The sequence below is a fragment of the Astatotilapia calliptera genome, chromosome 19 (assembly GCF_964374335.1).
Source record: "Astatotilapia calliptera chromosome 19, fAstCal68.1, whole genome shotgun sequence".
Lineage (NCBI taxonomy): Eukaryota > Metazoa > Chordata > Actinopteri > Cichliformes > Cichlidae > Astatotilapia > Astatotilapia calliptera.
This window is the reverse complement of record NC_137440.1, coordinates 24895128-24906683: the sequence shown is the minus strand read 5'-3', so window position 1 is coordinate 24906683 and position 11556 is coordinate 24895128. Positions and strand designations below refer to the sequence as shown.

Below are 11556 nucleotides of genomic sequence, written 5' to 3'. Positions count from 1 at the left end.
TCTATGCACAAGAACACGTGAAGCCTGCAGTTTGAAAGCACACTATGAACAAAAATAGTTCTTTGTGAGTGTACTTTCTGAGGTGACAGCATGTTCTTCACCCTTTCACTTTCTTTCTTCTTATCGTTTTGTGTGCCATAAAGAAAGGGGCAGGACAGGGATCCCCTATAGGCAGTGCATATCTGCCTCTAAAGCCATCACTCAACTTTATGTTCACTTCTGGTTCTCCTAGCCCGGCTGTGTTTCTTCCATTAGTATCCACTCATAAAATGTACCACGGTTATAAAGATGTGCAATAGACGACTACGAGACAGTCACTTACCTTTACATGGTAATCAGGTGTTTCTACGTACCTGTCTTTTACCTCACTTGCCTAAACGTGCCTGATATATAAAGTTTATGATTTTGACAGTAACGTGGGAACATATTAAAAATAGTTTACACAACACATTTATTAATATTTACATGTACAAAATAACACATGGAAGTACAGTAGTTTTACTTTAAATTGTTACAGGTTAAATGTGGGACAGAATGCAACAAATGCTGATTCTAATAGTCTTTTTATTTATTTTTTATTACTGTGAAACAAGTAAAAAAGCTCCTGGTTTTGATATTTTACTAAGTAAACACACTGGTCAAGCAAACGTAGGTTCACAAATGCGAGGATAAGCTCTTCACTTATTTTATATCCTTTTAAAGTGAATACTGTTAGGCTACCACATTACTCCCAATTTCAATATGGCTTTGCTTTAGGCAAACTGTCACGGCTATGCTCATTATTTTATGACATTATGCAGTGAAAAATTATTAATATATTCAACGTAAAAAAATAGAAAATTATTCAATTTTGTTCACACCTATTGGAAATTCTATCAATAACTTTAACTCTACAGTAAACATGAAGCCAACAAATGTAAAAAAAAAAAAATTCCTTTTTTGTAAATGTATCAAAATTTGCGCTTAATTAGGTTAGTGGAACTTTGAATTTGAATATTAGTTGCGCAGTTAAGAAATAAACACTGACAGCAGCATGAACAGTTCTGTCAAGCATATGTGCTAACAAAAAAAAAAAGATTTTATAATGTGAAAAGGGTCACTGAGGGGCCAACCTTAATCAGAAACTATCCTGTTTATCCCGCTGGAGAGTGACTGAGAGGGCACTGAGTGACGCAGGTGAGAGACAGGCGTCACCCAGCCCCTAGACCGCACCTCTCTTATCTGCCTATGGAACGGAGGAGGAAGGAGTGACAAAGGCCACGGCCTGAGCGTGATAAGGAAGGCCCTTATGTCCTGCTTCGGCCCTGGCTTGCACCGTAGCCTCCAGTGCAAGAGGCCATCCAAGGGCCAGGTGTTGACCACGACCAGAGCAGCCTCCCAGATCATGTTTTTCATTTACAGGTATGACTATGAGTGACGTCAGATATATAGAGAATGCTGGTGTGCATTTACATGCGGCCGCTTTGGAGCAGTGAATGAGAGGAAGAAAGGGAGAGAGAGAGCGAGAGAGAGAGAATGAGGGTCAGGTGAAGTTCAGGGCAGATTTTTTGCCAGTAGTCTCACACTGCAGGAAAGCCAAATTGCTTCCGGATCTAGGTATCCACCCCTGCAAAATTCAGTGTTCGTACCCTTCCCACCTCCTTGTTGTCATCCCTCTTTCCTCCCATTCATTCTTTCATCTGTACTTTGGTTTTATTCTTGCTTCTGATCTTTTCTCATTCTTTGTCTTTATTCTGGCTCTCAGGTGATCGGTCTTGTTGCGTGGCATGGCACAGGGTGACAATGTCTGTAGGGAAGCAGTCTTTGAGTAGGATACCTCTGTCTCTCTGGCAATCCAGCTCTCCAATAAAGCCATACCAGTAGATCACAAGGCCTGGACCAAACCTGCAGTGCACAAAAACAAAACAGACTGTTAGTACATTACTGCTGCTGTTTTCAAGAGTTCTCAGTGTGCAAATACTGAGATAGACTTTCAAATTCATATCTGAAAATGCTATTGACTTTGGATAGGAAATACAGAAAACATCAGGAATAGGTTAGTAAAGAGACAGAAAGATGGGACACTAGTGAGATGGATCTATGAGCGATAAGATGGCTTAGGTATTTTTCCTTTGATCACATCCAGGAAACTTGTGCTGAATCAAACAAAAACACCGCCAGGAAGATAAAGATCTTTCTGACAGGGTGATACACACTCAATCACATTACAATGGCAGTGAAATAACAATAATCTATCTATAACAAAGCACTACACCAAGGCCTCCGGATCCTGACATCAGAAGCCTTTGGTGCATAAGAGAGCATGCAGAGTTCAACACACTGCATATGGTGGTTAAGGTTAGCTAGTCAAACAGTGTCCAGCTGTTTCATTTACCTTCATTTTGAGGGGGAAAGCAATCTGCACTGCGGCAATAAAGATTGACTTTCCAAGCAAATGTGAGCTCAAATTAGGAGTGTTTAGATATAGGATGTTTTTGTTTATTTCCTTGTAGAACCTGTAGCAACTGTATCCCTAAAGATGTGCTGAAAGATGCAGTAACGCTTTAAACAGAGGAACTCGTCACTTGGAATGTGCAACTACATTTTATTATTTCTTTTCAAAAAGGAAATAAAGCAGCTTTCAAGATATTTATTAACCCCCAAAGAGCCACCAGTGGCCCCTCTCTTCTTTGAACCTTAGCTGCCACGCATAAAGACGTGTCACAGTTGAACTCTTGAGTGGAGAGCACTGTAGCTGCTAGATGCTAGAGCAGATTCAGGGGGCTGACAGTACTGCTCTTCATCCTTGGACAGTTAACGCTGTTGTGGGGCCTCTGGAGGCCAAGACAGGAAGCTAGCTAAAGGGCCACAGAGAGCAGTACAAGTTCAGCTTCAAGGTAAAGTTCATAAAATCTTTTGACATTTTGGTTAGACTATAAGAACTATTATAGATGCTGTATTTACAGAAATCTTTAGTTTGCAATTTAAGAATTTACTGTAAACACACAGATTGCATTGTGACCACAGAAACAATAAATTCTCAGCCTTTGTTCTTTTTCCAGCTGTTACATATGTCTTGTTATAATGACTGGTCTCGAGGCAGTGCGCATGCTACATACAGTTCCCGTGTGCAGACAGACGCATGTACATGAAGATATGTGCACCTCCTTCTAAGCGGCCCTCGCAGTAGTGTACATGCTCCTACACCCCATCCCTGCATTCTGCGTTTTACAGCGCGTGATTTACGGTGCTGTATCTGTGAGCAAACAGGCCAAAGCCAACAGCCCCGAAGAAAGCCTGCAGATGCACGCTCTAAGTTCACCACAGTGTCACACACGTAGCTCACCCTCTCAACACTGCACAAAACTCAAATTCTCGCCATTTCCACGCTCCACTGCTGCACATGGCCGTCAACTCTTAATATGGAAATGTTTTGGAAACAAAACCTAAACATTTACATTAGGTGGCTTCAGAAAAGGGCTTATGTGCTTCTTTTTATTCTGCCGCCGTTCTCTTTGTATTTCCTGTGTTCTGGATGTATGCGTGTGTTTGGGGAGGGTGAGAAGCGTAGAACGGGCAGACTGGTCGGCACACACTGGAAAGAGGCAACCTTCTGAAAAGGTTAAAACTGCACATCAACAGATAAGGCAGCCGTGCACGATTCATCATGTCCCAGGTCTGTCAAGGGAGGCTGAGTACAAATTGAAACAAGCAAAATTATAAACACTGGGGAGCCATGTCACCAAGGCCTTTCCATACCGTAAAGAAAATAAATGGAGTTTGAATCCTTCTCAGGATTAATACAAGTCAATACTACTGGGACCTTGAGGTAAAAATCTTGGACTGGGAATAGTAACAATAACACTGAAGGGGGAAGGGAACGGTCAGGGGGTCAAGACTAAGTCTGATGGTTCCAGCATGATTTTCTTGTGAAAAAGTCTAAAACTAAGTAGAAAGCAAGTAAAAATACACAGCAGGGTGCTTTAGGCACTACTACTGCGCATATATATATATATACACTTCCTCTGAAGTTTGTGTGTTGGAACGCCGGAGGAAGTGAGTGGAAGTTCAGTTTAAATTTGTAGGCAAATTATGGTTTATTATGTGGGCTGGCTCATTTTAAGCTGGCATGTGCTTATTACGCACACCACCTCGAAGTCAGAGTCAACCATCTTCCAATAAACACCTCGCTATGTAACGAGTTGGTGAAATTGTTTGTGAAATGTAGCTAATTTCAGCAAGAGGGCCACTTGACGAGCCTGGGCGTGGATTGCGGGCTGCCAGCCGTGCTTTCGTTAGTGTTAATGAGCTGCTGGTGGTCGCATTTTAAAGCAGGTGCCAAGCAGCTTACTACAACAGCTTAATGAGAGCGAGGCAGTAAGAAATAGAAAAAAAAACATGAATGGAGAAGAGGGAGTGTTATTAGTATCTGCCTGTGCACACACAACATGCCATGAAGCCAGCAATACGGAATATAATAAACACATGCGTAAAAATATACCAACTCTACCCTTCAAATAATTTGCAGACTTATTTCTTGATTTTAGTTCTTGCTTTTCTCATTTTGGGGGGGAAATGAAAGCATGGCTGAAAGCCCGTAATCCATGCATGGGAGGTCAGGTAGTGTAACCTTTTCAAAAATCTCTGAGTTGAACATTTCTGCTCAACACGCAGATCAAGGTTAACTTCCTTTGCTACATTTGGTGGAAAAAAAAGAAGAAGCTTCAAGCACAACTCGGGTTCAATCACTTTTTCCAAAGTACATTACATGACATGACGAATTATCAATAAAATTGAGATGAATTTATGCTCGACTTTAAAATGCCCTCACTTCATTTTACACACCGCACAGGTCCACTTTAAACAAACACCCCAGCAATGATTTAGACAGTGCAAGCCTTCACCTGAGGGTGAAGTCTATGTCTCTGAGGTCTCTCCACAAAGACCTCTTTGTTTTCAGCATCCATACATCAGGTCACAAGGTAGGCAGCTAAAGCACTGCCAAACATTAGTGTTAGTCAGTCTTTTCTCAGTTTTCCCAAATGCCGTAATGGAACCCGCTCAACTTCTTTTAAGACAAAAAGCATTCAGACTGATTGTGAGAGAAGTACAGAGGCATAAAAATGTCTGTGTTGAAGTCTGACGAACTGCGTATGTAGTAAAAGACAGAGAATAAATGTGTAAAAGTAAGACTATTCTTTTGAGATCCCTTTGATAGATGTTCACCTATCAAAGAGTTATAAGAGTTTTCTTTATAAAAACAAAAACAAAAAAAGGTTAGATACTGGTGTTGTGATGTGTTATTATTTGCGAAAATTTACAGGGACGGCAGTGACCCAGAGCCTGCATGTCAGCAGGTGATACAGTTTTGCATGAATACTGTACCCAGCTTGTGTATTTTAATGACTTTGTAGTGCATTTTGCTGCAATTCAGCCAGACTGATGATGAAGACACCCCTGACAAGTAAAACTGCTGTGCACAAGTAGGATATTTTAAGGCTGGTTCTACCCAGAGGGGCGTCCTCGAACAGGGAGGTAAATAATCCCTTGCTACAAACTATACATCCGACTGTCCATAAATAACAGGAACTGAATGGAAGAGTTAACCTCCCACAGACAAGTTATTAACATGACCATAGCTAAGAATAGAAAACATTGTTTTGTTTTTTTTTACTTTCTCCACCCCCTACTTTGTCTCATTGAGCGGTGAAAAAAAACTTAATTCAACTTAGGTACTTAAAACACAATTATAAAGCAACCGCAGCACACGATTGTACATTATTATCACCAAAACCTACGCAAGCGTCGTAATTAAGGAGGAACAGAGAAGAATGCGGTTAATCTTTGTCACCAGTGAAGAGCATGTCATATTCATATGCATATGTAGTTTTTAAGCTAGAGGTGTGGAGGTGGAATGTGTAAGTATGAGAGTATGAGAGATGTGGGAGGTCAGGTCGACTCAGTGTGTTGTCAGTTTTATGTTGTAGTAGGAGATAATTTATGCTCACTAATGCAAGATAACAATACCAAAACAGAGACAAGAGGATTCCAGAGCTTTACTTGGTAAACACAGCAACCACTTCTGGAGCAGGATGTAGCCTGTGCCCTTTAAGGGATCACAAAATTAGTTGATGGTCAACCCGATTCAGCTTTAGCAACATTTCAGTCCCGTCCTACAAATGCAAAAGGTGAACTTTGTGCTCATTAACTATAAATGTAAAATAGGGAAAATAATATACTAATATTTTATATTTTCAATTCACCAATAATGCTACTAAAAGATTATATGGACAAATGGTTCAGCAATTTGAGAACAAAGTGTAATACTGCAAAGAATTTGGGAATTTAAAGATTCTGGAGAGATTTGTGCACACAAAAAACTAAGGTTAGAGCTTTTTCTATATGATAAATAGAGAAAACTGCTTATTTTTAAACATATGCATCCATAATTGTAAAATGTTTTTTTTTCTCCCGTTAATTATTTGATCAGTTATCACTTTCTGGCTTCAAATTTCCCACAAGCTCCTATCACTTCAGCTACTTTCTCACAATAACCAAAACCTTATCACCGTACAGATACACAATCTGACATCCGACTGATACCTTGACTAACACATGATTATGTGAATGAGCAAATAAGCATTAACCTTATATTTATTTGCTGGCTCAATAGTAACTTACAGATATCCAACTTAATTACATTTGGTCCCAGTTAGAAACCATTCGCTCAATATCATGCTTCCAAAACATCCTCCAGCTGAAGGGAGGAGACTTAATCAGTGTTTTGAACTCGTTAAGTCCCTTAACTGAGCATGTCGCCTACCACATTAGCAACACATATCTGAGAAACAAGTGTGCACTGTGTGTGTAATGTGTGCGGGTTCCCTCTCAGATCTACGGTGTCACGGTCCAACACGCTTTGACACACTCTGGTCTGTATTGGATGTGAAGCAAAACTAAACAAGGTGTGGTCTGGCTCTAGATTTGTCTTTCCAGTGTTCAGAATTTGGCCCAAGCAGCGCAGAGTACACTACATACAACAAAGCGGCCTAATGACGACAGCTCTGTGGTGGCACCATAATCATAAAAAAAAAACAAAAAACTTGTCCTTCAGACAAAAGTGTCCTGTGTGTTAGTGTTTTGCAAAAAGGATTGTTTTGAACAGGCTTGTTAACATAAATGCAAGAAAAATAAATGTCCGTCTCGGTCTCTCCGGCTTTTAAAGGGTTAACGTCCAGGAACTAAGAGCACACCTGATCTTTTTTTTTTGTTCGCAGATATCGACTCCTCACACTCCTTAATGACACTGTACATCATGAAAATGGCTTGATCTCTTCAGTTATGACACACTGAGTGGATATTCATTAACAGTTAATACTGATATTAATGAATTCTTTCATGGTGATGACAGCACATAGTGTCTCTACCATATTGAACTGAAATCTTGAGCGGGTAGTAATTTTGTCTGGGAATCTTGATTTATGTAAATACATTTTAAATGTAGTTATAAGAACAAACAAAATAGCGGCGCTCGGGGATGAATATACTTAATGTTTTAGCAAACATTGAGTATATATAGTTTCAGGTACAAGCTGTCATCTGGAATGCCAGTGAAGCTGATGCCGGCTTATAGCTAGAATAAGTTTGTTTTACCTTTTAACAAAGGGTATACTTATCAGTGAGTGCCAGTATTTTGTTTGTTATCGGTTTTAATCGAGTTCCTATACATGTTTAAGATAATCTAAGTAAAAATATGATTTAAAAAAATAAACATCTGAGGTTTTCCCTTTTTTTAGATAATGCTCCAAGTTCTAAAAACTAAACATTGACCATAGTGCTAATTTGGAGATCAGTTGAAAGCCCCTCGGGCCTTTGATGAGTCCTCGTGTCTATGAGTTCTGCCTAGAGACAAGAAGCTCCCCATGGTAGTGGGCAAGAAGGCTGGGGGCTGGGAGGCTGTGCAGACAGAGAAAACCACATTGTCAAGGGGATACATGCTCCTTTAACCTGTTATTGTGAACTCCCAGCAGCCCTGGCCGATAATTGCCACCTGTCCCTGGGGAAACAGTCAAAGACAAGCATTGGGACAGGCATTTTTCTTTGACCATTGCTCCTTATGCCACACAGATCTGGACCTAATCCTGCCTTTAACCCCTGTAGCTAATGTGTCTTCAATTTAGGACGATCCCCCACTACAGGCACAGCCCCTAATCAACAACATTTTGTACTGTAACCCTATCCACCCTTGCTAGGGCAACATCAGTCTGAACGAGCGCCGGCACATCTAATGCATCCAGCGGAGGAACAATGTCATGCGTGTGTACTTATGGATATCATGTTTGCATATGAGGTCATGGGATGTGTGCCATGCACTCAGCTGTTTTTTAATCGACATAAGCTGTTGAAATAAAACATTTAATATCCACATGCAACTGTACTTAAAACCACAGAAACACAAACAAGTTGCATGAAATATATAATATGTAAGCCACAAGTATATTTTTTAAATGAGACTTTGTAAATTCGTATGGCTGCTCCTCATTGTTCTTCCATTCTGAAAAAGCCATGCTATCCATTGGCCCAAGGTCTCCATCAGGTTCAAGAATAAGTACTTCATTGTAAGTTCTGTTACCAGTTCAGTGAATCAAAAGTCATGGAAAGGCAGGTGCGAATGTTTGTTGTGTAGGCCTCTTGGCCTCTGCGTCCATGAGTACAACCCTGCCCCAAAATTAGAGTGTGGTCTCTAATGTCTCCCTGTGAGAGAAAGAGGCCTGGCTTTCGTCCAAGTCAGCACCTTTGGAAGTGCAGTGGTGTTACCACCACTAAATCAACATGTCAGCGCCCAGCCCAGTGAACTTCTTCACCCAAACTCCACTGCTTACAGCGACCCCACACACTAATGAATTGGTGTGAATGCCTATCTGTCTGCTAAAATGAAATGGGGGAAAGGAGATATGAGGAGTACAAGGGTGGGAAAAAAGTAGATTTGTCTTTCAGGTGTTACAAAAAATATTTGCAGTTAGGAAAAATGATACTGATACTGTCCTGTTACTCAATCAGAAAACTACTGTAGCAAACCAGCCAGCGCCAGGTTACCGTAGCCTCCGCATCAACCTTGGCTTCTGTGTCCAAAATGGAACTGTCCCACTTTAGGGGGGGCAAGTGTGGAGAGGGATGCAGGCGAAGGGCCACAGAAATCTGTGTGCTTACTCGGCAGTCTGTTTACATTCCTGAGGGTAATTTTAGCCCCTGGGGGGAGTAAAGCAGGGGGGGCCGACATGTTGTTGGGGCTTGTCAGTGTTCCACGGGCCAGCCGGCACAGTGGCGGCACCTGGACATCTGGGTGGTAAATATACATATACACACAGATATACCTCCTGCAGAAAAACCACTGGATACCTGCTTGCATCACTTATCAAGGTTAAGGTTATTATTAGGGAATTCTAAAGGTGAAGTTGCATTTTCCACACAATATCAATAGCTGCTTTGTAAAATGATTAAACAGAGCTACGCGATAGCAACGAGGCCTTCTGAAAACCACAGGACTGGCCAACAGGCCCAACACAGCAGAGTGCCATTAGTTTTGGACAACACAGGATATCCCCAGTGTTTGTACTGACAATCTGGGGTGCAAATCTAATTTCACTGTAGTTTTAAAAAATTTGCTAAGCAAACAAAACAATAATCCTAGCTCAAGAATAGCTTAGGGCTTCTGTGTGCCTGTCGGGATTTGTCTTTTTATTACTCCCAGCCCACAGTGTCCCTTCAAAGTGAAAGAAAGCAAAAAGTCCATGTGTTTGCTGTGTTTGTGTGTGAATGCAATTGTAAGAGTAGGACAGGGAGATACAGAGAAGGAGGGAGGGAAAGAGAGACTCTGAGCTTATCGAAACTAATTAGGCAAGGGATCAGGATGGAAGTTAAATACTGGGCTACATGTAATGAAAGAAGCAGAGTGGGGGACATCTAGGGGTCAAGCCCACACCAAACAGTGGTCCTCAGGCAATCTGGTATTGATTTTCACTCGTTTGGGGATGAATGTGGATGGGAGGGAGGGAGACGAGGAGAGGCAGTAGGGCAGTCTAAGGGTCTCGTGAGTTGTCAACTTGACAGTTTAACCCCTTTTGGAGAAGAACAAACAAACAGAGGGATCTCTTGGGCTGACAGTGTTGATCTGTCATAGCGATGACACTGCAAAGCCCCACAGAATGGCCACACAGGAGAGGCGAGTGAGGAGGAAAAAAGGAGGGAGGGTGAGCTGATACAGATATGCACAGGCACATTCCTTAAGACTCAGAAGATAGGACTATGCTCCGCTCACCTTAAAATAAAAATTCAGGAGGACAAAAAAAGGACCATTCAACTGAGTCTTTAGTCTGGGTTTAATTTAATGTTATGAAAATCAAAAATAAATACAGTAACTTCTGTGTATGGTTTTTCTTATAAACCTGTTTATGTTATGATGGCAGACATTAGATCAGACCAAAGTGGAACTTCAGGACCTATTTTGATCATTTTCCATGTCAAAAAGTATGGGTATCCCTGATATAGCAGTACTGGTAATGGTCCACAATCACACAGACACTCAGATGTCAGTGCTCGTCTCTTGTCAGTCTGTGAAGGCCATCACCCTCAAGCACCTTCCTTCTCATGTCCTTAAACACTCGAAGACCCTTCCACTCTTTCCCTCAGACTACCTCATCGTTTTGTCACATTGCCAAAGGGGACTCCATTACCCTAGCTAACTCTCACTTATACTTAACTAACACACACACACACACACACACACACACACACACACACACACACACACACACACACACACAAAAAGGATAGTCACAACTAATGCTGCCCACATCAAATTAGAGAGGCCCCTATTGTCCCTATTACGGCCCGGCAATGCTCCATCATCACGGATGCTACGGGGTCCCTCACTTGTCAGAAGTTGTCAGACAGATAGGGAGACTGGATACACACAGCTGACAGGTAATCTTAATGTCTTCAATTAGCCCAATTAGGCCTGTCATAAACAATTCGATAAGTGTTCAACCAACGCAAACAGATAAACGCACGCACAAGCGCACCAAAGTACACACGCTCACACACCAAGGTCTGCAGGGTATTAATGAGAAGGGTAATGGGTATATCAGTGGACGGTTGACTTGTCTTTTGTTTCAAAGAGGGGTGTGTCCCCATCCTTTGCTCTCAGCTGTGCACTGCTGGCTGCTACCTGGTCAGTTCAAATTGTACCATCTCCTTTCATTAGCACATCGCCGACTGAGAATCTGAAAGGCCGTGACAAAATTCATTTGAGACGAGTGGGAGCAGATTGCCTGAAGCAGGTGCTATAAGGGAGATAAAACAAAAGCAGCACCTTTGTGAGGCTCGGTGTGCACATGGCTGCGTGTGTTTTCCATCTGTGTGTGTATGTGAGAGAATTTTCCCTGGTCTTCAAATTCTGTTCTTTTCCTTGCTGCGGTAAATGGGTAATGACACAAAAGTGCTTTTGACAAAAAAGGAAAGGTACCAGAGAGGAATCGGCCCAGCACACTCGGAGCATTTACAAGGCTGTGGTGAAAT

General features: G+C 41.7%; 1 protein-coding gene across 6 annotated transcripts in view; it reads right to left on the bottom strand.

The window, feature by feature from the left end:
• Window positions 1–434: 434 nt before the first annotated feature.
• cdin1 (CDAN1 interacting nuclease 1) overlaps window positions 435–11556 on the bottom strand; it is a 50792-nt gene continuing 39670 nt past the window's right edge. For all 6 annotated transcript variants that reach the window (XM_026151979.2, XM_080294207.1, XM_080294209.1 and 3 more), the window contains one exon: window positions 435–1884. In XM_026151979.2, coding sequence (XP_026007764.1) covers window positions 1716–1884 — 169 coding nt within the window. In that variant the 3' untranslated portion in view covers window positions 435–1715. The remainder of the gene's footprint in view (window positions 1885–11556) is intronic.